The sequence below is a fragment of the Rhinatrema bivittatum genome, chromosome 6 (genome assembly GCF_901001135.1).
Source record: "Rhinatrema bivittatum chromosome 6, aRhiBiv1.1, whole genome shotgun sequence".
Classification (NCBI taxonomy): domain Eukaryota; kingdom Metazoa; phylum Chordata; class Amphibia; order Gymnophiona; family Rhinatrematidae; genus Rhinatrema; species Rhinatrema bivittatum.
In genome coordinates, this window is record NC_042620.1 from 268,101,478 (window position 1) to 268,128,651 (window position 27,174).

Sequence of the window (27,174 nt, forward strand, 5' to 3'; positions counted from 1 at the left end):
CCCTGTATTTCTGGGTGGGGCCTGGGCTTGTCTAGCAGGACTCAAGGAAAGAAAATTATCAGGAAGAACAATTTTACCTTCTTTTTCTCTTGCTAGACCAGGTCATTACTCTTGGGAGATACAAAAGCTACCCTCTAGGCCAGCCGGAAGGAAGACAGAGATGCCTTAAGGACCCCAGATCCAAAAGCCGCATCCTCCTTTACCTGAACGTCCAGCCTACAGTGCTTGGAAAACAAGTTCAAGGATGGCCAAGTAGCCACCCTGCATACTTCCCCCCTGGGGAGATTGATTATTCTTCTGCCCAGCTAGTGCTTGAGTAGAGTGGGCATGGAGCACTATCAGCGCTTGTCTACCGTTCAGCGAAGGGGCTGAAACAATGGCCTCTTTGATCCAACTTGCTATCGTGGCCTTAGAGGCAACTTCTCCCTTTTGAGGTTCGAACACCACAACCAACCTATTGGAATTCCTGAACGGATTAGTCACGTTGAAGTATCTTACTCAACTTGGCATAAGTCCAGTAGGTAAAGACTACTGTCCTCCCCTTAATCTTCACTATTTCTGAAAGCTAGCAGCAACACTTCCTGATTCAGATGGAAGAGAAACACTTCCTTTGGAAAGAATGAAGGCACTAACATAAAGATGACTGAAAATTGGAAGAAGGATCCATCAGAAGAAAATAAGACAAAGCGTAAGCATTGGCAAGTTAAATGTAAGACACTGGAGAGGAAGTGACATCACGGAGGCAGATAGCGGCCTGAATGAGGAGCTCCGGCCCCTATTACCCTGAAAATAGCTCTCTGCAGAGCAGAATGCGGAATAAGAAAGTTTTAATCACAGACGCTGTCACGCCTCCGAAGATGGTGAGAAAAAGAACACGAGATGTAAAGCAGTTCTCATACGAGATGTCGGCTATGAAAGGTCTTGGGGAACAGGAGGGGAAAGAACGAGAAAATGGCGGCGAATCGATCAGGCAGCGGGAGATGCAGCGCCACGCTCGGGCAAATTCAGAGCAGAAGGCTCTCTTTCAAGGGAGGATTTCTAGAAATGGTTTGGTGATCTCTGCACAGATATGGGCCAACTAAAGCAGGAGCTTAAAAATATAGTTTCAGAATTGAGAGCTGAATGCATTGAGTTGGGTAACCGCATGGAAGCACTCGAACAACAAAAGGAACAGACACAATGACTGAGGGATTTCAGCAAGAATTACAAAATCTAAATGAGAACAGCAAGTTGAGGGACTGGATGAAGGACCTGGAGAATCGCTCCAGAAGGGGGAACTTGCACTTCAGAGGGTTCCAGAAGAACCAGCATACGTAGACTGCCAAAAGGTAGTGCTGGATATATGCTGCCAAATACTGAACCCTGATGCGACGTTGGAGGAACCCGCTACAATAAATTGGCGAGAGCTCACAGAGACTTATAAACATAGCGCACAATGGACAACCTCGTGACACAGTGGTATGCTTCCACGAGTATGCAGCGAAGGAATAAATTATGACCCAGGTGCGGCAACTTAGATATACAATGGCACAGACACAGAATTTAACTGTTTCAAGATTTGTCTCCGGTGACGATAAAGGAAAGGAGAGATTTCCGTGAGGTAGTGCAGGCGCTGAGATCTGGGAACCATAAATACAAGTGGCTGTTTCCGTTTGGGCTGCACTTCATGATCAATGGAATTTCATGGAGAATATGTACAGTGGATGAAGCGAGGACAATTATGAGGGCAGCGGTCCTACAGGTGGGTGCGATCATCCAGTGTCTCAAACAAAAACCCCAGCACTCGTTTGCAGAGGGTTCCTCATGGCGGAAAGAGACTACGCAGGCCATCAGATGGAGACAATTCCCAATGGGACAGTGAGACCTGAAGACTAAATCGGTGGCTGAGCTGAATCCTTGGGTATACAGGAAAATGTGCTGGCTTCATAGAGGCTAGTGAGCCCAAGTTTTAGAGGCACCCCAGAGCTGAAACTTGAACCCGGATGGAGTTGTACGCCAGGCCCTTGGAAAGTCCCTGCTGCAGAAAAGCCAGAATGTGGGGAACGGATGCCAACCCCGGTCCAACACCTTGTTGTGCACACCAGGACTCAACCACCCTCCATACTCGCACATAAGCCATGGAAGTGAAGGCTAACGTGTTCCACATCTCTTTGCTCAAACCTCTTGCAGAGTGGCAATCACCGCCTCTGAATACCCCTTCAGTCGTAGGCATCACCTCTCAAAAGCCAGGCCGTGAGAGAGAAGCGATCCTCCCGATCCAAAAAGATGGGTCCCTGACTCAACAGATCCGGCAAATGCGCCAACCGTAAGGGACCGTCTGTGGCTAGTCATATCAGATCCGCGAACCAAGGGCGCAGAGGCCACTCCGGAGCCACCAGCACCACCTGACTTGGGTGCTATTCCACTCATCTGAGAACGCAACCTATGAGAGGCCATGGAGGGAAAGCGTACAACAGGATCCCCGAAAGCAATTTGGAAACCAGTGCATCGAGACCCATGGACCCCAAATCCTTCCGTCGACTGAAAAATTGCGACGTCTTCTCGTTGAGTCGGATTGCCATGAGGACCAACTGAGGAGTTCCCTCATCGGGCACAAATGAGGTTCCATGCCTCTCTGGACAGCTCCCACTCTCCTGGGTCCAGCTGTTGTCTACTTAGGAAGTCCACTTGGACATTGTCGACACCTGCCACGTGCGAGGCAGCGATGCCCTCCAAATGGTGCTCGGCCCAGTTGAAGAGGAAATGGGTTTCCCGGGCTACGGCTGGGCTCTTGGTTCCTCCCTGACGGTTAAGGTATGCCACCATGGTGGCGTTGTCCGAAAACACACGAACCATCCGCCCCTGTACCAGATCCAGAAAAGCCTCCAAGGCCCTGCGGACTGCCCTGGTCTTCAGGCGGTTGATGGACCAAAGGCGTTCCGATTCCAACCATATGCCTTGTGCCGCTCTGCCTAAGCATACCGCACCCCAGCCTCGCAGGCTGGCATTCGTGGAAACCACCACCCAGTCCGGAGTTTCGAGGGATATTCCTTTCTGCAGATTGGCATCTACTAACCACCACTCCAGACTGGATCTGGACTGCGAGGTCAGGGGCAGGCGCAACTCAAATTGCTCCGTCACTGGACTCCATTGGGACAGGAGAGCCCGCTGCAATGATCTCATGTGAGCAAAGACCCATGGGACGAGCTCTAGCATCGAAGCCATGGATCCCAGAACCTGCAGATTGTCCCAGGCCATTGGAGTCTGTGGCCCCCAAAAACTGGTCACCTGCTGTAGTAGTTTGCGCCTCCTGTCCTCCGTTACAAATACCCGGCCCAGGTGAGTGTCGAAGCGAGCTCCCAGATATTCCAGGACCTGGGAGGGAATCAAGTGACTCTTGCGAAGGTTGATCACCCAGCCCAACGACTGCAGCATGTGTCATATGAAGAATAGTCCGCTGACAATCTTCCTCTGACTTTGCCCGGAGGAGCCAGTCATCTAGGTACGGGTGTACCAACACCCCTTCCTGCCTGAGAGCTGCCACCATGACTATCATAACTTTGGTGAAGATGTGGGGCGCTGATGCTAGACCGAAGGGGAGCACACAAAACTGGAAATGCTGCCCCAAGATCGAGAACAGCAGAAACCGCTGATGATTGCTCCGAATCGGGATATGGAGGGAAGCCTCTGTTAGGTCCAGGGAGGCGAGGAACTCTCCCTTGCGCACCGCCGCAATCAACGTGCGCAGGGTTTCCATACAAAAGCGTGGTACCTTCAGACTTCGGTTCACTTGCTGGAGGTCCAGGATGGGGCAAAAGGTTCCTTCTATCACCGACACCACAAAGTACACGGAGTACCGACTGGCTCCCTGTTCCGTCCCTGGAACTGGAACAATGGCCTGCAGGCTTAACAGATGGCGTAGCGTGTCTTCCACTGCGGTACACTCGTTTCAGGAAGAACAGCGTGACACTAGGAAGGTGTCCCTGAGAGGGTGTGAAAATTCTAAGGCGTAGCCTACGCGGATCACCCGGAGAACCCACTGGTCGGTTGTGATCCTTGCCCACTCCTCATAAAACTGGCTCCCCATGGCTGTCTTCGAGGAGTGGGTGATCCTGATTTCATTGTGAAGGTTTTCCATCCCCAGAGCCCTGGCCGGCACCTCCTCTTGCTGCTCGGGTGGCTCCCCGAAAGGACTATTGTCGCCCCGAGAAAGGTCTGGATCTATAGGAAGAGGAGGAACCTCCCTTCCCGACTTGAATTTCCTGGAGTTTCTAATCCGGCTCCTTGGGGCAAATGCTTTCCGGAAGGGCTTTCTAACCTCTGGGAGCCTATTACCTTTGGACTCTCCCAGCGACTTCACCAGCTGGTCCAGGACCTCGCTAAACAGGAGCTTCCCCCTGAAGGGGAGATTGCACAAGCGAGCTTTAGAAGAAGAGTCAGCCGACCAATTCCGGAGCCACAGCAAGCATCGGGCTGCCACCGAAGAGACCATGGAACGCTGATGGTCATACTAAGTAATACAGGGCATCTGCCATGTATGCTACCCCCACCTCCAGGCGGCCTCTGGGACATCCCACTCCATGCTAGGCTTCTGAATTTTCTTCGGAATTGGGAAAGCAGAGGGTGGTCCAATCCAGGAGCGGTTTGACCCCTTCGCTGTCCAAATCCTCCTGTGACAGTCTGAGTCCCAGTTCCTCCAGCACATGGGGAATAAGGGGATGCAATTCCTCCTGCTTTAACAGCCGTACCACCCGAGGTGTCCGGCAACAACAGATCGCCCCCGCCAGCATCTGGGTCAGAATCGGGGTCAGTGTCACCATGGGGTGTGGCTAGATGCCCCAACAGGGGGTCCCCGTATCTCCACGGCTCCCTAGTGCCCGAGGGCCCAGAGAAGATAGAACCTGTGACGTCAGATGCTTGACAGTGCCACCAGAGTTGTCCTGAGACCTCCTCCTTGCAGCCTTCCTGTCCAGGAAGGCTTCATGCATTAGTAGCACAAACTCTTGGGAGAAACCTCTGGGTCCCACATCATCTCTACTGGAATCCGAAGTCGTATAATACCTTCAAGTCTCCCTGGCCTGGTTCTACCACTGCCAGGGAAAGCGGGTGGGGGGGGGCACTTCCTCAGCTTCCTTCCCCTGGGTATCCATTGACCCCGGGGGGTTACCTTTCGCACTTAGGCTTTCTGGGCTTCTGGCCCGTGGCAGATGACCCCTCCCCCCCACAGCACAAGAGGCACAGAGAGAGTGAGCATCCAACTCTAAAACCAGGCCTCAGGCCCCTACAGACCTCCACCAGGGCACTTTCAGACATAGTAGTCCTTCTCCCAAATCCCCTGGAGTGTAAGGAGGAAGAAAATCGATCGGGCTGAGCACTCGCGCGGGACCTGTGAAAAAACAAAATGGCACCCGCACCAAAAATAGCCCAGGCTCAGTGCTCCACAGAGGAGGAAGGAAGCGGTTGAAAAAGACTGCAACCCTCTGATCTGACTGCCCAGGACGGATGCCCTGAGGCCAAAAACACCCAGGAGCTGTTTCCCCGCCCAAGGAGGCTCCGGACACTAGGGATGCACTCCCCCGCCGAGCACTGCCTGAAACGGCAAGCCTCAGAGAAAAGCTCCTGCAGAGAGAAAAACTGAAGGCAAAAATACCTTTTTTTTTTAACTCTGTAACAGGCCGATACAGTACAGTGCACGCCACACTGTTAACCCGTGATTGGATATGCGTTTTCAACGCGTTAGCGTTACCCCTTATTCAGTAAGGGGTCGAAAACGCGCGTCCAACCCCCCCGAACCTAATAGCGCCCTCAACATGCAAATGCATGTTGATGGCCCTATTAGGTATTCCCACGCGATTCAGAAAGGAAAATGTGCAGCCAAGCCAAGGAAAGTGCACAGAAAAGCACCCTCTGATTTAATATAATGGCAATATTAAGTCTGAGGTCCCGAAAGTTACAAAAAGTAAAAAAAAAAATATTTTGAAGTCGGCCCACGGCTTGAAAACTGGATGCTCAATTTTGCCTGCATCCAGTTCCGAACCCGTGGCTGTCTGCGGGTTTGAGAACAGACGCCGGCAAAATTGAGCATCAGCTGTCAAACCCACTGACAACCGCCACTCCTGTCCAAAAAGAGGCGCTAGGGACATGCTAGTGTCCCTAGCGCCTCTTTTTACCTCCAGCCCTAACTTGAATACTGAATTGCGTGCACAGAAGAGTGGCCTGTGCGTGCGCCGGGAGAGCAGGCGTTCGTCCGCTCTCCTGCAGACTTTATTGTATCGGCCCGAAAGTAACAAAAAAATCCCCAGAGGGATACTTTCCTTTTGGAAGCTCTGGAAGAGGGCTTCAGGGCGTGGAGGGAACCTGTCCCCTGGCTATCCAACTGCCCGGAATCCGTGGGCTCTACAGCCGGGGGTTTCCAATCCCCTCCTCGTTCGCCCTGCTCCACCCAAGGGATGAACAGCGATCGGAACCTCACACCTCGGGAACCCTGCTAAAACTCAGTCCACAGCTACAGGATGCAGGACCACCATCTGCTGGAGACAGAGAAATACTGAGGAGCTGCAGGTGGCACTAGTGGTATTTATAGCAGTGCCTCGAAGTTTTTTTCTCTGCCTCCATCTGCTGGTGGTAGTGTATAACCCACTGCTCTGGACTGATCTGGGTATGTTCAGGAATGTCCAAATATCAATAAAATATTTGGAAACAGCAGACATCACATAATACTTAATAATTAAATAAGAAAAATAAACTTAAAATGCCATCTTTACTTACCTTCTTCAGCAACTCTCCTACTCCTTTCCCTCGAAAGCACGTACTAGGAGCAGCAGCGGCTGCTGAAGCTCTGTCTTCATGTTTCTCTTCTTTAGGGCCCACAAATCTCTCTGCCCGCGCACACACCAATTAAACCCTCTGTCTCTCACACACACTTTGCTTAGAGCCCCAATGCTGTGTTCCCCTTTAATTTCGCAGTAGCAGATTTCCCAGGGCTGCCGCTGCCTTCTCAGCCGCACTGAAGCAGCAAACATTTATTTTAGAAAAATATGCCACAGCACTCAAGCCTTTCCTCTGGTTGTCGGGATATCCCTAGGCACCGGCGGCCCTCCCCCATCTGCCTATTATGGCCGTTGGTAGCTCCAACTGCCCCATCTGTAATCAACATGGCTGAGTGCCACTTTTACTTTAATCGCTGCTTTGCCGCGCTCACTGTTGCATGGGGGAGGGGGGGGCACAATCCCCGGAGCAACCGGCCTCTTCGTGCTTGCAACTCGCTGCCGCTTTCGGGAATCCCTACTCTATCGTGGTTCCCTGCCGCTTTGGAAGCGGGAAATCCTGGCCGAGCTGGCCTCTTTTCTTTGTGACTCGCCGCTGTTTAATTTCAGGACTTCCACATAGCAGCCACAGGATTGGACTTCTTCGCCACCACGAGCCTGGACATGGGCACTCTTTCCAGCCCCCCCCCCCCCCCGGGCTGTGACATGCCCCCCTTCTTCCTGCCCCACCGGCCAATCAGCGGCTTCCGCCTCCCACTGGCAGGAAGAACGAAGGAGGCTTCCGATTGGCCCGCGGGGGCAGGAAGCAGGAAGGAGGTTTCCCATTGGCCCGCGGGAGCAGGAAAAGGGGAAAAGGAAGTATAACTGAGGCTTTAGACACCGGGAGCCGCGACGTTCTGATTGAGAACTATTGGCTTAGCTCATACAGACTAAGAGAGGAAACATTCTTTTTATACCTCGTTTCTCATTTTTCTGAAAGAATTTGAGTAATAATTTAGAAGCAACTCCCAAAGTCTGACACCAGGGCAAGAAATTCTTCTCCATGGCTCTCTGTAAGCACTGGCTGTATGCTCTGACAGAAATCCCACACTGAGCAGCAGCTTGCATCTGGAAATACCATTCATGCCCTCTAGGAATCTGCAGGTAATTTTTTTTGTTCAGTAATTGCCGATGTAGGCCTTTGCTATCTCCATTTGCTCACAGATTGGGAGCACGTTATATGCAGTCATTTAGCTACAAATGACACTTTGTTTTCCTCTCTTCCTTAACCACAGGCATAGTGACTCTAAGAATCATAAGCAATCTAGGTGTAATGTCACTTGCTTTGAAAGCTGAGATATCTTTTCTCATGTCCTTGTCGCAAATCAGTGACAAAATGTGCAGCAGATTTCACGAATTCATAGGAATCTGATAGGTACTGTGATGTGAATGCTTCTGGCCTAGTCCCCAGAACGGAACTGAGATCACCAAGTTATTTCACATAGCCCACCTTTTTTTTTCTTCTACATACCCGTTGACCTGAGCTGGATTTGAACCGGTGACTAGAGATGAAAGTTACTGTAACACTGTGATGAGTAATGGAGCTATAGATTACCTGCTGGTCAGAGGAGAGATTTCCAGCTCCTGATGAGCAAGTGCAGGAAGCACTAACAGTGAAGTGCTCAAAAGACTCTTTTTTTTTTTTTCAGGCATCTGCCAGTTTATAATCTTCTGTATCCCTCTTTGGATTTTCCTCCTCATCTGCCTGATAAATCTGCATTTGAAAGCTTACTAAGAATACTGAAAATGTTTCAGCAGATTTCTGATCAGGTAAAATCAATTATTTTACAACAACATAAATTACTGCTTTTTAGGGTAAGAGGGTTGTTTTCATATTTTTAAAACAGTGTTTGAGATATGTGGCAATGTGCCTGTTTTAATTCCTAAGTTGTATCTTTTCACTGTACTGGTTGTAGTTGCTCTTTTACACCCTTATTTACTTTTCACTACGGTAAATATAGAATGCAAAGCTCTGATTCCTGACAATGAACTGGTATCATACTCTCCTATTGTCTGAGATCAGTTACAGATGGAACACATCTTGAACTCAGTGGACTGTTTGCATTGTGCAGTTGCTAGGCCTGGAAAAGAATGATGGTGACCAATAGTTTCCATTGATAAGTAGGGCTGAATTAGCTCTGATGTATGGGTGTCATCTGGCTGCACCAAATGGACCTCTTTCCCTATATGTACCCAGATCAATCGAGACTCCTGGGTTTTGCCTCCCTTCCAGCAGATGGAGACGGAGAAAGTTTCACTAACACTGCCATATAAAGTGATGTGCAGTATTTTTCTGTCTCCAGCAGATGTTGGTGGTGCAAAACCTGCAGTCTGGACAATAGTTTAAAAAAAAAAAAAAAAAAAAAGGAAAATTAGTGAGGGATTAGGAAAAGAAGAGGAGTTCCTCCCAGAAGGTTGGCAGGTCCTGGTGGAGCCATGGGGTTGGGGACCCTTTTTGTCTCTGTCCTTTTCGCCGCCGGGGGGTGGATAACTGGGGCCAGCTCCCTTGCCCCCCAGGAGGACGCCTGGAGCCTGCTGCCCAGCTTCAGGGAAGTGTTCATAGTTTTTTCTTTATGGAATGTTGTCCAGTGGAGTAGATTGCAGGTGGCCCGGTATGTGCAGGGCTGTGTGCTTCGGCGTCCTCGGAGCAGCGGTCGGGGCACATGCGATTGAGCCAGCGGGAGATACACCACGTGGCAGCCAATGCTCAGCATGCAGTGATGGGCACATCTATCCCAAACCGACCTGTGTTTCCGCTGCCTCTCCAGGGAGAGGGACACTCAGGAACACGTGTGAAAGCGTCAGGAAGGCATTGTGGGATCGCGGGTGATGCCAGAGCGGCTGCGGGCTCCTTCAATGTTCACGCGGGAATCGCAGCTATTTTGGCATCTTTTGCAGCTGCATCTGAGACTGCGGGAGGAGAAGGGGATCTCCCTCTACCGCTATCCCCGGCCAAACGGAGCCCCATGGAGGTCCGGGGGGCCCAGGAACCTCTGTCTGAGGAGGATAAGGACCTTGTGGGGGAGGATCCTGAGGATCTGACAGGTTTTTCTCCTGACTTTGTTCTGCTGCTCCGTAAGGCGTATCTCACCAGTAAGGCCGCAGGTTGCCACTTTTCCAGGCAGGAGGGCCAACAGAGTCCGTGGCCTAGCAAGAGGCCCAAAGTTATGCAGGGCAGTGTGGCGACCAGGGTTCGGTAAGTCCTGGGTCAGGCTGCGCATTCAGATGCTGCAGATGAGGCCTCAGAAGAGTTGGATAATGGGGACCTTCCGGCAGATGACTCCCTGAAGGCGGATTCTTCTCAGGAGAGACAGGATCCGGATGAGGGGCGGGGTCAAGCCCCAACTGTGGAAGGCGATGATCCTAAGGTGGTTTGTCTTTTCCACTGGAAGAATTGTGACCCTTGATTCCCTCTGTCCTTAAGGAGCTGGGAATTAAGGTACTGTGTGAGGAATCTGATCACGAAGAGGAGAACCTAGTCGTGGATGGCTTAAGAGGTCTGGCAAAGGCCTTCTCCTTCCATTAATCGGTAAAGAAGCTAATGGTTCGGGAGTGGTAGGTCAGTGGACAAATTATATCTTTTGCTGGAGGATATGCTGGAATTGTTGAGGCTGCCAAAGGTAGATGCCTCAGTGTCACAGAAAACAACCATTCCCGTGGCCTGTTCTGTGGCACTTAAAGATATGCAGGACAGGAAGTTAGAAGCCCATCTCAAAAAGATATTTGAGTTGTCTGCTCTGGGCATTCATGCTGCGGTTTGCAGTAGTTTTATGCTTCAGGCTGGTTTGCGTGGGGTTCAACAGCTGCAGACTGACAAGGTGATGTCAGCGTCAGAGGCCAAGCAGACCGAGCGGCTGGAATCCATGGTGGCCTAAGGAGCAGATGAGTTATATGACTTCCTCCAGGACTATGATATCCGGGGTCTTGGCCAGGCGGCGTTGTAGAAGTGGTTGGCAGATGTTTGGCTTATTCTCAGTTAGGAGTGATACCCTTTAAGGGGAAACTGCATTTTGGAGAAGACTTAGAGGAGCTTGTGAAGCATCTGGACAAGAATAAAGGACATAAGTTGCCGGAGGATAAGCTGAAGGGCAGCAGAGGATCCATCTCTACATGGTCTCACTTTCTGATGAATCAGCGGTTTAGCAGAATTGGGCTTCAGGAGGAGCCCAGAGACAAGGCATGGGGAGGCAGCAGTTCTGGAACCAGTCCTTTCGTGGCTGAAAGCCAAATAGAGATAGTTCCGGCCAGAGGGTGTCGGGATCTGAGGCCGGTTCACTGCTCTGTGCTGGCCATAGGGAGTCGGATGACTCTTTTCTTCAAGGAGTGGGTTAAGATCACATCGGACCAGTAGGTCTTAAGGGTGATTAGACAAGGTTACACTTTAGGATTTGCTTGCCTGCTAAAGGATTTGTTCATGATGTCTCCTTGCGCCTCCGCAAACAAGACAGGTGGTTTTGGAAAACATTGACCGCTTATGGAGGCTGAGAACCATCATCCCTGTATCCGTGGAGAAATGGGGACAGGAAGGTATTCCATTTATTTTGTGGTCCCAGAGAAGGAAGGGACCTTCTATCTGATTTTGTTTCTAAAAAATGTGAACATGGCTCTGAGTTTCTCGTTTTTGGATGGAGACCCTGCGTTTGGTGATTGCAGCGATGTGCAAAGGAGAGGTTTTAGCCTCTTTGGACTTGACCAAAGCTTACTTGCACATAATGGAGAAGGTTTTCATGGAGAAGGTTTTCATGGGTAATGATTCAGATGGACTAAATCAAATCACGGTGAACCTAGAAGATGTGGTAGGCCTGATTGACAAACTGAAGAGTAGTAAATCACCTGGACCGGATGGTATACACCCCAGAGTTCTGAAGGAACTAAAAAATGAAATTTCAGACCTATTAGTAAAAATTTGTAACTTATCATTAAAATCATCCATTGTACCTGAAGACTGGAGGATAGCAAATGTAACCCCAATATTTAAAAAGGGCTCCAGGGGCGATCCGGGAAACTACAGACCGGTTAGCCTGACTTCAGTGCCAGGAAAAATAGTGGAAAGTGTTCTAAACATCAAAATCACAGAACATATAGAAAGACATGGTTTAATGGAACAAAGTCAGCATGGCTTTACCCAGGGCAAGTCTTGCCTCACAAATCTGCTTCACTTTTTTGAAGGAGTTAATAAACATGTGGATAAAGGTGAACCGGTAGATATAATATACTTGGATTTTCAGAAGGCGTTTGACAAAGTTCCTCATGAGAGGCTTCTAGGAAAAGTAAAAAGTCATGGGATAGGTGGCGATGTCCTTTCGTGGATTGCAAACTGGCTAAAAGACAGGAAACAGAGAGTAGGATTAAATGGACAATTTTCTCAGTGGAAGGGAGTGGACAGTGGAGTGCCTCAGGGATCTGTATTGGGACCCTTACTGTTCAATATATTTATAAATGATCTGGAAAGAAATACGACGAGTGAGATAATCAAATTTGCAGATGACACAAAATTGTTCAGAGTAGTTAAATCACAAGCAGATTGTGATAAATTGCAGGAAGACCTTGTGAGACTGGAAAATTGGGCATCCAAATGGCAGATGAAATTTAATGTGGATAAGTGCAAGGTGATGCATATAGGGAAAAATAACCCATGCTATAATTACACGATGTTGGGTTCCATATTAGGTGCTACAACCCAAGAAAGAGATCTAGGTGTCATAGTGGATAACACATTGAAATCGTCGGTTCAGTGTGCTGCGGCAGTCAAAAAAGCAAACAGAATGTTGGGAATTATTAGAAAAGGAATGATGAATAAAACGGAAAATGTCATAATGCCTCTGTATCGCTCCATGGTGAGACCGCACCTTGAATACTGTGTACAATTCTGGTCGCCGCATCTCAAAAAAGATATAATTGCGATGGAGAAGGTACAGAGAAGGGCTACCAAAATGATAAGGGGAATGGAACAACTCCCCTATGAGGAAAGACTAAAGAGGTTAGGACTTTTCAGCTTGGAGAAGAGACGACTGAGGGGGGATATGATAGAGGTGTTTAAAATCATGAGAGGTCTAGAACGGGTAGATGTGAATCGGTTATTTACTCTTTCGGATAGTAGAAAGACTTGGGGACACTCCATGAAGTTAGCATGGGGCACATTTAAAACTAATCGGAGAAAGTTCTTTTTTACTCAACGCACAATTAAACTCTGGAATTTGTTGCCAGAGAATGTGGTTCGTGCAGTTAGTATAGCTGTGTTTAAAAAAGGATTGGATAAGTTCTTGGAGGAGAAGTCCATTACCTGCTATTAAGTTCACTTAGAGAATAGCCACTGCCATTAGCAATGGTTACATGGAATAGACTTAGTTTTTGGGTACTTGCCAGGTTCTTATGGCCTGGATTGGCCACTGTTGGAAACAGGATGCTGGGCTTGATGGACCCTTGGTCTGACCCAGTATGGCATTTTCTTATGTTCTTATGTTCTTAATGATCCAGCCGAATCAGCAGAGATTCCTGAAGTTCATGATTCTCGGGACACATTTTCAGTTTTGCACCCTTCCCTTCGGGTTGGTGACGGTGCTGACAACCTTTACCGAGGAGATATTTGTGGTGGCGGTGGCTCTCAGGAAGGAGGGCATTCTAGTTCATCCAAGTATGGACGATTGGCTCATTTGGGCAAAGTCAGAGGTTCTTTGCAGACAAGCCATGGCAGTGGTACTGCAGCACTTAAGGTCCCTGGGTTGGGTTGTGAATCTGTCAAAAAGTCAGTTAACACCTTTTCAGGTGTTGGAGTTCCTGGGGATGCTTCAACACCATGATCGAGAAAGTGTTTCTTATCAAGGAGCACATCGGCAGGCTGCAGAGACAGGTTCACAGCTTATTGGAGAGTGCGGTTCCCAAAGTGTGGGATTACCTGCACTTTCTTGCCTCCATGGCTTCCACGTTGGAATTGATTCTTTTGGCGTTTGTTCATATGAGGCTGCTGCAGAGCGCTTTGCTTTCCTGGTAGGATCCATTGCCGGAGCAGTTTCATTTATTGTTACCTGTTATGGAGTTTGGTCAAGACCATTTAAGTCGGGGTGTAGCCTTGGAGGTTCCGAATTGGCTAGTGGTCACAACTTAGCCAGCCTCTCCAATTAGGGGGCTGTGTGCCAGACTCAGTCGGCGCAGGGCCAGTGGTTGACAGAGGAGGCATCCTGGTCTATCAGTCACTTAGACACAAAAGCGGTGTGGTTCGCGTTGCTTGCCTTTCTGCCTCTTATGTGGGTGGCCGGTAAGAATTTTGTCGGACAGTGTGACATTAGTGGCTTACGTCAACCGACAGGGTGGCACCAAGAGTCGGGCAGTGGCTCAGGAGGCCCAGGAGTTAATACGCTGGGCAGAGTGACATCTGGAATTATTGGCGGCTTCTCACATAACCGGAATAGACAATGTGCAAGCAGATTTTCTCAGTCATCATCAGCTGGATCTCGGGGAGTGGGAGTTGTCGGAGGAAGCAGCGCGTCTTATCCGTTGGAAGTGGGGCATACCCCACAAGTCTGGATGCCAACTCAAATGAATGCTAAGGCTCTGCACTTCTTCAGTCGTAGACGAGAACGTGGAGTGGAAGGGGTCAATGCCTTAGTACTCCCATGGCCACAAGGGGTTCTCCTGTAAGTATTTTCCCCATGGCAGCTTTTGAGAGGAAGCATCTGAGGTACAAAGGATATCTTGAAGATGTCATTTCCACTTTTCTGCAAGCTAGGAGGACCTCAATATCCTTAGCTTATGTGAGGGTGTGGAGAGTTTTTGAGTCTTGGTGCGCAGAGCAGGGGTTGAATCTACAAGTGTCTGGTGCACATTTTGACTTTTTTACAACGGGGTTGGCACAGGGTTTGCCCTTTTAACTCCCTTAGCCTGATGCCACATCTGGACTCTGTCTTAGAAGCAAGGTGCAGGGAGCAGCCCTAGCTACATATCCAGATGTGTGGTGCGTTTTCTCCATGGGGCGAAGCATTTGCAGCTGTCAATGCAGAAGTTGTCTCCCTTGGAGCCTTAACTTGGTTCTTTGGGGGATGTGTACAGCTCTGTTTGAACTGCTTTGAAAGGCCACTATGGAAGGATCTTACCTCAAAGGTTGTTTTTTGGATGGCAATTTGTTCCGCTAGGAAAATTTCCCTACAGGCTCTCATGTAGGGATCCTTTTCTGAGGATTATGGATTCTGGGGTCTCTTTGTGTACGGTTCCTTCCTTTCTTCCGAAGGTGGAATTATCTTGGTAGAGCTTCCGGCCTTCCCAAATCTGGACACAACGGCACCTTACTCAAGAAAATTGCAGCTCTTGGATGTGAAACAAGCCTTGCTACAAAACTTCAAAGTCATTAATAGCTTTCGACTGTCAGATCATCTTTTTGTGCTGTGGAGTGGCACAAAAAAGGGACATAAGTCTTCAAAGTTCACCATGCACTGGTTGAAAGAAGGGATAGGTTCAGTGTACATCTGTCAGGGTCGCCCAGTCCTGAGAGGTTAAGGGTTCACTCTCTTTGATCGCAAGCGGCATCTTGGGCCGAATGACAAGTATTCGCCACATGAGATTTTTAGGGTGGCTACTTGGAAGTTATTGCACACTTTCCGCCAGACATTATCGTTTGGATGTCCAGGCTCCATATATCATGGGTTTTGGCAAAAGTGTGCTTCAAGCAGGATTCTCGCAGTCCCACCCTGTTTAGGGAAGGTTGGATACATCCCAGGAATCTGGACTGATCTGGGTACACACAGGGAAAGGAAAATTGGTTCTTACCTGCTCATTTTCGTTCCTGTAGTACCACAGATCAGTCCAGGCTCCCACCCAGTTGATGTGGGGAGGATTGGAGAGTCCACTCAATCTATTATTGTAAATAGACTGAAGAATGGCACAGGTTTTGTTTGGTTTCTTCTGTTAAGGTTGGAAAGGATTGTTCATTTAGTCTTTCTGCAATGGCCTTATCTTCCCTAAGAGCCCCTTTAACCCCTCTGTCATCTAATGGTCCAACCGACTCCCTCACAGGTATCTTGCTTTGGATATATTTTAAAAAGTTTTTATTATGAGTTTTTGCCCCTATGGCCAATTTCATTTCAAATTCTCTCTTCGCCTGTCTTATCAATGTTTTACACCTAGCTTGACAATGCTTATGTTTTAACCTATTTTCTTCAGATGGATCCTTCTTCCAATTTTTGAAGGATGTTGTGAAATGTATGTTTACCTTGGCTTTGAAACATCCCCCAATACTAGGCAGGGGCAGTTTACTTCTTGGCATAGACCTGAAGTGCTCACCCTGTGTGTACCATGGAGGTAATGGAGCTGTTCTCGTTTCAGGCTGCAGTCACGTTCAACGATGTTGCTATGTGTTTCTCAGAGGAGGAATGGAGGGGACTGGATGACTGGCAGAAGGAGTTCTACAGGAATGTGATGAGGGAAATTCATCATGTTTTAATTTCTCTGGGTAAGTTTGCGCTCTTTATCATTTGCTTTCTTTTCCTTTTTGGATCCACTTTTGGTTTATTTCCAAGTACTTTAGAATGGGTGCTAGATGTATGGAACAGCCTATGTTTGGAGCCTGGGGGAGCAAAAAAGGTTAGAATTTAGGACAGCATGGTACACGCACAGGGTTCTCTAAAAGATGGGGAAGGCAAAGATTGGAACAGAATTGGAACTTGAATCAAAAAACAAGCCAAACCTTTTATTTTTTTCCAGAACTGGAAGAGAACCTAAACCATTATTTGAACCAGAACAAGCCCATGAAAAATATTTAGGTTAGCAATTCAGAACAAGGGTTTAAAAACTGATGTGATGCATTCACTGGCTTGAGAACCAAAATAGATCAGCATATGGACAGAAATCTAATATCTGGGAGAATGTAATAATTTTGGGTTTGATAGAGAAATAAGCATTTCAAATTCATTATTTAGTACTTAGAATTCATTTTCTGTTTCATGTATGCTTCATACTACTTATGGCTAACACTAGTTGTAACAGGTTAGATCTATTAGCTTGTTCTGCCCTATTTTGCAAAAGATTATAATGACCCTTACAGTTAGATTTTCTCATGTGATCCCTAATTGAACTGCTTGATTCATATGTGCTGAACTAGTTACTCAGCATTGATTGCCCTGGACTGGAACCTAACCAGAACCACTTTAGTCACAGCTGGAAGTGGAACCAAAGAATGTAATTGTTTGACTCCTGGAGGCATGATCTGTAGTAGAAAAAATGAATAGACTGGATAGGCCTAGCAATCTTTATCTACTCTATTTATATTAAGAAAGGTAGAGGGTTTGTTTTTTTTGTTTATAATCCTCTTTATTCATCTTATGCAATGCTCTTGATTAAACAAGTTTTTTAAAATTATTTTCTCCCTTAGCAGCCTCTACTGCTCCCCCTGCCTCAGATAGCATGCCTGGGTAGCTGAAGGGCTGGAGGGGCATGCCAGTGGATCCTCATTAGTGGCAGCTCTCTTCCAACCTTCTCTAGGTCTGAGCGCACCACCTGCATTCAGAGTCCCTTGGGAGGTTGAGGGTAAGAGAGGAGACCCAGTTGTCACACAATAGCAATGCTAGCACCTAGTGGCTGGATTTAGGGCCATGTTACGGGAGTCCAGAATGCGCTCTAGCCCCCTGGTTGAAGACTGTCATTGCAGTGACTGGGCCATATGAGTTGGGAGGGAATATAAAATATGGAAAAATTCCTGTGTAGTTGTGATTGAAGGCAATGATGGTGTAGCCCTACAAAGACTGATTCTAATTGAGCTGAAAGCTCAAAATGAATAGGAGGAAATTGTCAGGCCAAAAAAAAATGTCCTGGTGCTGTCTCCCCCTCAGGGTTTGTGAGTAAAGAACTTGCTAACATATAACAATCAGTTGTTCATAGGGTACTATACCAAAAGCTTCAGCAAAATCCATATAAACTCTATTAAGTTTCTCATATCAAGTTTGCTGCTAACATTCTTGCAATATCAAATAAGATTGATCATGCAAGAGCTGTAAAATTAGTTACGCTGGACATATTTCGAGGAATAACACCTTTGTTTTAGAGTGTAAACTGCACAATTTGACTGAGATTTTGGTTACATTTGTTACTTAAATTATCTTGATGGAAGATGATGGGACTTTCCTAGAACCACATGACTTGGGCCATTATTCTTCCCTAGAATTTTCAGTTGAAACATCTGTCTACCAGTGATTCTGAATAGGCCTATACATAAAAGCATGCTACATATTTGCACAATGTTCTCTTCTCCCTTGGAATGATACTGGTTGACTTTCTAAGCAGCTGAAAGAGATTGGTTCTTGTTTTGTTTGTTCCTTTGCCCTTGCTGCCTGTGAAAGCTGTCAATTAGGTGCTGGAAAATTTGTTTAATTATTGTTTTTATAGGCCACTTTCCCAGCTTGTAGCAAGTCACCCCAAACAGTTTACAGATTAAAATAAGACAATTCATAACACAAGACAGTCATCTAACAAACATATATACCATATGATTAATATAACAAAATATATACCATAAAACAACCCAAAAAACCCCAGCAACCATTCTGTAGACACCATAATCATCTACCTACTTAATGTAGACTTCCCACCTCAGCAGCAGTTCTACTTAAATGAATCAGTCTGCCTCAAGTATCTAACTTCCCATCCCCTTCTCACCCTGTAACCCTATAAATAATGACTTTTTGTTTCTAAACCAGGTCACATTATTGTGAATTCCGAGATTTTATTCAGGTTTAGAAGAGATGAAGATCTTTTCCCTAGGGAACGCTGTGACTTGGAGGGAAAGGCGTGCCTTAGTGCTGTCACCCCAGGTAAGATGACAGGGCGGGTTTTTAAGCAGCTGATTGGCTTTGATGAGGGAGGGACATCTTGGCCATGTCCCCTTTTCAATGATTCTTCACTGTTTTGTAATGGGTTATCTTTATTTAGCTGCACTGTATGGTCAGAAACTGTCAAATACAGAGATGTAATTCTACATCACCTACCAGTTGAAAGGGAATGTTTTTTAGATCTTACCTTAGCTTTTCACACTGTCTCGCGTGAGGTTTTGTTGTCTAAGCTCTATGATTTTGAGATCCGTGGAACCGCTTATAGCTGGTTCCCTGTACGTACCTGAATCAGTCCAGACTGCTGGGTTTTGCTTCCCTTCCAGCAGATGGAGACAGAGAAAAACTTGTAGAGCACCCCCTCTTAACCTGGTGTGCTACATGCAGCTCCTTAGTATTTCTCTGTCTCCAGCAGATGGAGGTGGTGAAAAACCTGCGGTCTGCACATTTTGGTTGAGGTGTAGACAATTCTCCTTTAAAAAAAAAAAAAAAAAAGAAGAATTAGCAAATTAAGCTGAGTGACAGGAAAGTTTAGAAAAAAAAATCATCACAGATCAAGCACAGCAGCTGCATCAGCCTCCCAGGGGGTAGGCAGGTCTCAGTGAGACTATCCTCCCTGGTTGCAGGTATTTAGGAGCTGGGGTTGGTGATCCCGTGTGGCTCCTTGATGGTAAGGCATTGGGGGGATTACCTATAGTCCAGTCCCTCCTCCCTACTCAGTCCCAGTTGCATTAAAACAAAAAAAGAGAGCTTTTCTTTTGCCTTATGGTTTCGGGCTGCTGCTCATTTTTTTACATTAAAGACCGCGCTGGGAGATGCAGGGCAAGGTGCTTTCCTGCGGGAGGGCTGGGGTTGCAGGGGGCACGTTTCAGGGTTCTGCCGCGGCACACGCGCCATTTCTGCTCTTATCACCCCGCCCTCCCCTGGCCCTTGAATGCCGTGTCCGTGTCGATGTACTGCCTGCGGGGAGTCCGATTCGCGGCTCTACAGTTCAGGCCTGTGTATTCAGTGCCGGCAGGGAAGGCACCTCGGAGGTGCTGTTTAGGTCTCGCAAGAGGCAGGCCATTCTGGGCAGTCTGGCCGACCCGTTCCCGCTAAGTGCGGGAACGGTGGCCATTTTGAATACCTTCGCCGAGGCACAGGCAAGAGCATTGGGGGGAGGGGAACTCGCTCCCGATCTTTCTCCAGTCCCCGGCAACCCAGAGGGATGGCAGGAGCGGTCCAGGGAGGGCTCTGATGGAGATCACGGTCCCCTACCGTCGGGGGGGGGGTCCTGAAGCTTTTTCACTGGACTTTGTGCTGTTAATGCACAAAGCATTTCTAGCCAACCAGGCACATCAGACGGGAGCTTCCATACAGAGGTGACCTGAGAGGCCCCCAAGTAAGGTCCCTAGGAGTCAAGAGTCCCAGGGCTCTCTGAGCATCAAAAAGCTTCGCAACTTTTCCTTCCGGGGGTGGGAGCCCTGGTACCTGACGCTGAGGGTGCTGGTCTGGAGGATGCCTTTACAGCTCCTACACCCATCTCTGGAGGGGATCCGGATGAGGACACCGAAAGGCGTCCCCTTTGGAAGGCGATGATCCAAAAGTGATTCGCCTGTTTCATAAGGAGGAATTGGACCCGCTTATCCCGTGGGTCCTTGCGGAGCTCGGGGTGGACCTTCCTCACGAGGTTCTGCCCCAGGATTAGGTGGACCTGGTCTTCGCAGGACTGCGGGGTCCATCTAGGACCTTTCTTCTTCATCCCATGCTCCAGCAGTTAATGACACAGGAGTGGGACGTCCCAGAGGCAGGCGTCACTGGGTCGAGCAATGGAAAAATTGTACCCGTTGCCTGAAGAGATCTTGGAACTCCTGAGGTTTCCCAAGGTGGACCCTTCTCTGTTGGTGGTCGCACAGAGAACTATGATACCAGTAGCTGGAGCGGCAGCCCTGAAGGACCTTCAGGATAGAAAGCTTGAAGTTCTACTGAAAAGGATTTTTGAGGTTTCCGCTCTGAGTATTCGGGAGGCTGTTTCAGTAGCTTTATGCTCCAGGCGAGTTTACGATGGGTTCAACAGTTGTTAACTTCTCAAGAGCTCCCGCCTGAGGAAGCGGTGCAGGCAGAGCATCTGGAGGCTGCGGTGGCATATGGCACGGACACCTTATATGACCTCCTGCGGACTTCCTCCAGGACGATGGCGCCCACAGTCTCGGCCAGGAGACTTCTCTGGTTATGCAACTGGGCTGCTGATGCTTCTTCTAAGGCCCAGTTGAGTTCTTTGCCTTTCAAGGGAAAATTTCTGTTTGGAGAGGATTTGGAGCAGTTGATCAAGTCGCTGGGCGAAAATAAGGTTCACCGGCTTCCAGAGGGCAAGCCCAGACCCTCCAGGGGTTTCTCTGCTTCCCGTGCTCGTTTTCGGGGCCAAAGGATATTCCGGCAGAGTAGGGCACCAGTGGCGACTCGGCAACAGCCCCCCCGGGCAGGGCAGAGCCATGGTCTCATTCCTTTCGCAGCTGACTGCCCGCTAGGGAGGGAGTCGGTTCCGCCCCACCGGGATCCATGTCCACTCAATGAGATTCAGTCAGCCCATTCCTCAGTTCCCAGGGTGGGAGGACGGCTGTCCAGTTTTTGCGAGGAATGGGTCAAGATAACCTCCGACCAATAGGTTCTAGAGGTCATAAAACATGGCTACGCTTTGGAATTTGCTCGGCCCATCTGAGACCTCTTTCTGGGCTCCCCTTGAGGTTCCCACACAAAAGGGAGCTTTGTACAACAGTCTCTCAACCGGCTGCTGGCTCTGGGGGCCATAGTGCCAGTCCCTCCGACGGAATGTGCATTTACTTCATCATCCCCAAGAAGGAGGGGTCCATCCGGCTGATCCTTGTTTTAAAAAAGGTGAACAAGGCCCTTAAGATTCCACGATTCCGGAAGGAGACCCTGCGCTCTGTCATAGCGGCAGACTTCAGTGGCGAGTTCTTGGCGTCCATGGACTTGACCGAGGCGTATCTACACAGGGTTCATCAGAGGTTCTTTCGATTCAAGATCCTCGGCAACCATTTCCAGTTTTGTGCCCTGCCATTCGGTTTGGCGACGGCGCCTCGCACGTTCACCAAGGTCATGTTGGTAGTCGCAGCAGCTCTTCGGAAAGAGGGAGTGCAAGTTCACCCATATCTGGACGTCTGGCTCATTCGAGTGAAGTCAAAGGTACATTACAAGGCAGCAGTCAGCAGAGTTGTGGGTTTCCTAGAGTCTCTGGGATGGGTGGTCAATCAGGCAAAAAGCAACTGTCTTCTGTCCCAGGTTCTGGACGTCTTGGTAGCCCGATTCGATACCCTGGTGGGGAAAGTATTCCTCCAAGCGGATCGGATCTCCAAGTTGACGCAATAAATCCACCGCCTGTTGTCTCTTCCTGTGCCCAAGGTTTGGGACTATTTACAGGTCCTTGGTTCCAAGGCATCAACACTTGAGCTGGTCCCTTGGGCATTTACTCATATGAGACCATTAAAGAGAGCATTGCTTTCTCGTTGGGATCCGAAGTCAGAAGAGTTTCAAATCCCGTTACGCTCACAGAGTCTGCCAGATCCAGTCTTGGCTGGTGGCTGATTCCAGAATATCTGAGTCGCAGAGTGGATCTCAAGGTTCCCCAGTGGGTGGTAGTTACCACGGATGCCAGCCTCTCCGGTTGGGGAGCAGTTTGCCAGTCCCAGGCAGTCCAAGGTCTCTGGTCACTGGAGGAGAGGCATTGGTCCATCAATCACCTGGAGAGGAGAGCAGTTCGTTTAGCGCTACAGCTCTTTCTGCCAATGGTGCAAAATTGGGCGGTTCGGGTCCAGTCCGACAATGCAATGACAGTGGCTTACATCATCCGTCAGGGTGGCAGCAAAAGCCGGCCGGTAGCTGCGGAAGCGGAGCAACTCATAGGGCGGAAAAGCATCTCGCCATTCTGGAAGCATCACACATCGCGGGCACAGACAGATTACTTGAGTTGACAACGCATCGATCCCGGAGAGTGGGAACTCTCCGAAGGAGCGATGCCCTCATCATTTGCAGGTGGGGAGTTCCCTATCTGGATCTGATGGCAACTCAAAGGAATGCCAAGGCCCCTCGCTTCTTCAGTCGCAGAAGGGAGCACGGAGCAGAAGGGGTAGATGCGTTGGTTCTTCCTTGGCTGACTACGGTACTCGTCTATGCCTTCCCACCATGGCCTCTCATCGGAAAAATTCTTTGCCGCATAGAGGTCCACACAGGCAGAGTAATCCTAGTGGCTCCGGAAATCCTCTGTGCCCGTGGTTCGCGGACCTCGTCAATCTTGCAGTGGACGGTCCCCTGAGGTTGGGTCATCTTCTACGTCAAGGCCCTATATTTTTTGATCAGGCGGATTGCTTTTGTCTAGCAGCCTGTCTTTTGAAAGGAGGCGATTGAGAAAGAAGGGTTATCAGGAGGATGCCATTACTACCCTTCTACAGGCATGCAAACTTTCTACCTCGTTGACGTATATTAGGGTGTGGAAGGTGTTCGAGGTATGGTGCAAGGAGCAGGGTGACCTTCCTCGCCGTTCTTCGGTGCCACAGATTCTGACGATCTTACAAGAAGGCTTAGCTTAGTGGGAGCACTGAGAGGAAAGGATCACCTTGCTGGTGGCTGAAAGGAATTAGTAAGTTTTTGCTTGGAAAATTTTCTTTTTTAAAAGTATTGGGACGAAGTTAATTATTTGGGAATATTATTTAGTGTGTTTGTGTGTGTTTGTATTTTTAAATAGTCAGTAAGGCAGCTAATAAGCAGAAGTTAGTGTTTGTATATTAAAAAAAAAAAAGTAGCCAGAAGCTAGAAATAAGCTAGTAGCAGTGTATACGTAAGTAAAAAGGTTGAAAGGTTCAGTTAAGGTAGTGTGATTTGGTTTGATTAGGTACCGACATTTGTTAATCAAGAGAGCAGTGAGTCACTCTGGCTGACTAACTGAAGTTAGACCATCCTTGAAGCACAATCCAGATGTATTCCACACATTAAGAAAGATGGAAAGAAGGCAAAACGATCACTGACATGGTTAAAAGGGGAGGTGAAAGAAGCTATTTTAGCCAAAAGATCTTCATTCAAAAATTGGAAGAAGGATCCAACAGAAGAAAATAGGATAATGCATAAGCATTGGCAAGTTAAATGTAAGACATTGATAAGACAGGCTGAGAGAGAATTTGAAAAGAAGTTGGTCGTAGAGGCAAAAACTCACAGTAAAATCTTTTTTAAATATATCCAAAGCAGAAAGCCTGTGAGGGAGTTAGTTGGACCGTTAGATGATCGAGGGGTTAAAGGTGCAATTAGAGAAGATAAGGCCATTGTGGAAAGATTAAATGATTTTTTTGCTTCAGTGTTTAATGAAGAGGATGTTGGGGAGATACCTGTATCAGAGAAGTTTTCATGGGTAATGATTCATCATCCATTGTACCTGAAGACTGGAGGGTGGCTAATTTAACCCCAATATTTAAAAAGGATGTGACGCGAGAGAACTACCATCAAGCTTGCCCAGAAGCATCCCAAGGCTGCCACTTGGACCCAAAGGGAATTAAAGGATAAGAACATGCCATACTGGGTCAGACCAAGAGTCCATCAAGCCCAGCATCCTGTTTCCAACAGTGGCCAATCCAGTCCATAAGAACCTGGCAAGTACCCAAAAACTAAGTCTATTCCATGTTACCATTGCTAATGGCAGTGGCTATTCTCTAAGTGAACGTAATAGCAGGTAATGGACTTCTCCTCCAAGAATTTATCCAATCCTTTTTTAAACACAGCTACACTAACTGCACTAACCACATCCTCTGGCAACAAATTCCACAGTTTAATTGTGCATTGAGTGAAAAAGAACTTTCTCCTATAAGTTTTAAATCTGCCACATGCTAACTTCATGGCGTGCCCCCTAGTCTATTATCCGAAAGAGTAAATAACTGATTCACATTAACCCATTCTAGACCTCTCATGATTTTAAACACCTCTATCATATTCCCCCTCCAGCCGTCTGTTCTCCAAGCTGAAAAGTCCTAACCTCTTTATTCTTTCCTCAAGGGGAGCTGTTCCTATCCCTTTATCATTTTGGTCACCTTTCTCTGTACCTTCTCCATCGCAACTATATCTTTTTTAAGATGCGGTAGCATCCCGGGGCTGCGTCCTCCCCGGGAGAGGGCAGATCAACGGCTCCTAACCCAGTTCCTCCTGGGCTAGGTATGGAACCAGCAAACATTTCATGGGTGGAATTCTTTCAGTGCCTTCAAGGCTTTGTTCAGGCACAGTCAGATGCTGCCCCAGCTGGGAAGGCCTCGTCCTGGGACATGCCTCGTCCTGGGTCATGCCTCACCAAGGGTATACCTGACAGGGACCCAGACACCACAGACGAGCATAGGGATGCAGACTCATTGGAGGACCGGGAAATCTTCCCCCAGGCCTGGAGCCATACCGGACCATGCTACGGTTTTTCCACAGAGATGAATTGCCGGCCCTGGTCTCCCAGACCTTAAACACACTGGGAGTTCCCGGCAAGGATCCTATGTCGGAACCAAAGAGGAATCCCATCCTGGTATCTCTACAGAAAGCCTCCTGCTATTTCCTGATGCTGGAAACCAACCAGGAGTTGATTTACTTGGACTGGGATGTCCCAGAAGCCAGTTTTAAAGGAGGTCGGGCCTTGGAGGCCTTGTACCCTCTGGACCCGGTGGCCAAAGAACACCTGCATTTCCCGAAAGTGGATGCCCTGGTCTGTGCCATCTTGAAGCAAACAGCTATCCCAGTAGATGGAGGGAGCAGCCTTGAAGGATGCACACAATAGGCAGTTGGAGTCCATCCTTAAGCATGCCTTTGACGTGACAGCAGTGACACTGCAGATCGCTTCCTGTTGTGCCCTGGTGGTTCGCTCGTGCCTGCTTCTCTTGAGAGTGGCAGATAGCTCAGGAGCGCATTCCAGAGAGGCGATGGAGCCCACCGCGGCCTTCCTAGCGGATGAAAGCTATGATCTAGTGCAAACTTCGGCCAGAGGAGTAGCCTCAGTGGTGGTGGTGGCCAGAAGACAGCTATGGCTGCGAAATTTAAAGCTACCCTCACAAAGATGCCCTTTAAAGGATCCCTTCTATTTGGAAGCAAATTGGAAAAGCTAGCCAGTAATTGAGGTCAATCTCCAGTGCCTTGACTACCAGAAGATAAGTAAAAGAGGTCACAGTGCCCCTCGCCCATGAGGGGTTGGACCAGGGGCTTCCACTGCTTCCGGCCCTTCAGAAACTCATCATTTCAGATATTTCCGCCTTCGGGAAGGTCTCAGTCCTTTAGGAGCCAATAAACAAAAAGAGGAACTGGTTCAAACTCTGGTTTGACCTGAATTTCCCAATGAAGTTTGGCCGACTCATCCATGGGACAAGGAGATAGGGGGCCAACTATTCCTCTTCTATCAGAGATGGGTCAAGATCACATTGGACAAATGGGTACTGGACATGATACGAGAAGCATACACTCTAGAATTTTGCAGCATCCTTTGGGACATGTTCATGATATCACCTTGCCTCTCCCAGCACAAAACAACTGGCAAACGAGTCCACATTGGATAAGGCTCCTCAGTTTGAGAGCTATAACCTTGGTACCTACACCCCAAGAAAATACAGGGTGTTATTCCATCTATTTCATATTACCCAAGAAGGAAGGGTTCATTTCACCCCATCCTGGACCTCAAGTGTCAATCGTCATCTGTGGATAATTCATTTCTACATGGAAACTCTTCGCTCCATCATAATGGCCGTACAACCAGGAAAGTTCTTAACATCCCTGATCCTCTCAAAGGCCTATCTTCATATCCCAATTCGTCAAGACCATCAGAGTTTCCTACGTTTTGCGGTACTAGGCTGCCATTATCAGTTCCGGGCATTGCCCTTTGGCCTGGCAACTGCCCCCAGAACATTCTCCAAAATTATGGTGGTTGTAGCGGCGGCACTGAGGAAAGAAGGGATCCTGGTGCACCCTTACTTAGATGACTGACTGACCGATCTGGGCGAAGTCTTTGGAAGAGAGCCTCCAGTTGACCAGTAGGGTCGGGTCCCTGCTTCAGGAACTCGGTTGGGACGTGAACATGGACAAGAGCAGTCTCAAGCCCTCTGAGTCCTTAGAGTTACCTGAGAGTCCGGTTCGACACCAAGCAGGACAAATTCTTCCACCTCCCTCGAGGATAAGGAAACCGATGTGCCAAGTGCGTCGGTTGACGAACACAATATGCCCCAGGTTGTGGAGCTTATCTCCATGTCCTCGGTCTGATGCCATCAACCCTGGAGGTAGTATTGTGGGCGAGGGCACACATGTAGCCACTCCAATGCTCCCTGCTGTCACATTTGAACCCACTGTCTCAAGACTACTCAATGCGCCTCCACCTACCGATGGAAGAATGTTCTCAGCACCAGTGGTGGCTACAGGAAGTGCATCTAAGCAAGGGTGTAAGCCTATCCCCAAACGGACGTGAGCCTCCGAGGATGAGGAGCCCACTGTCAGGAATTGATAACCCAGGGGCGATGGACCAGGTAAGAGGCACGCTGGAACATAAACCGCCTGGAAACCTAAGCTGTTAGTTTAGCATGCCTGCA

At 48.4% G+C, this 27,174-nt stretch overlaps 2 protein-coding genes across 11 annotated transcripts in view; one reads left to right on the forward strand and one right to left on the reverse strand.

Annotated features, from left to right (window-relative positions):
* Positions 1-6,809, reverse strand: part of LOC115094265 (zinc finger protein 436-like) — a 69,173-nt gene extending 62,364 nt beyond the window's left edge. For all 6 annotated transcript variants that reach the window (XM_029607144.1, XM_029607143.1, XM_029607138.1 and 3 more), the window contains exon 1: positions 6,748-6,809. The gene's annotated coding sequence lies outside the window, so the exon portion shown is untranslated. The remainder of the gene's footprint in view (positions 1-6,747) is intronic.
* A 781-nt stretch (positions 6,810-7,590) lies between these two features.
* LOC115094268 (zinc finger protein 664-like) overlaps positions 7,591-27,174 on the forward strand; it is a 40,696-nt gene continuing 21,112 nt past the window's right edge. For all 5 annotated transcript variants that reach the window (XM_029607148.1, XM_029607147.1, XM_029607150.1 and 2 more), the window contains exons 1-4: positions 7,591-7,889; positions 8,435-8,555; positions 16,101-16,227; positions 18,467-18,580. In XM_029607148.1, the coding sequence (XP_029463008.1) occupies positions 8,532-8,555; positions 16,101-16,227; positions 18,467-18,580 (265 nt within the window). In that variant the 5' untranslated portion in view covers positions 7,591-7,889; positions 8,435-8,531. The remainder of the gene's footprint in view (positions 7,890-8,434; positions 8,556-16,100; positions 16,228-18,466; positions 18,581-27,174) is intronic.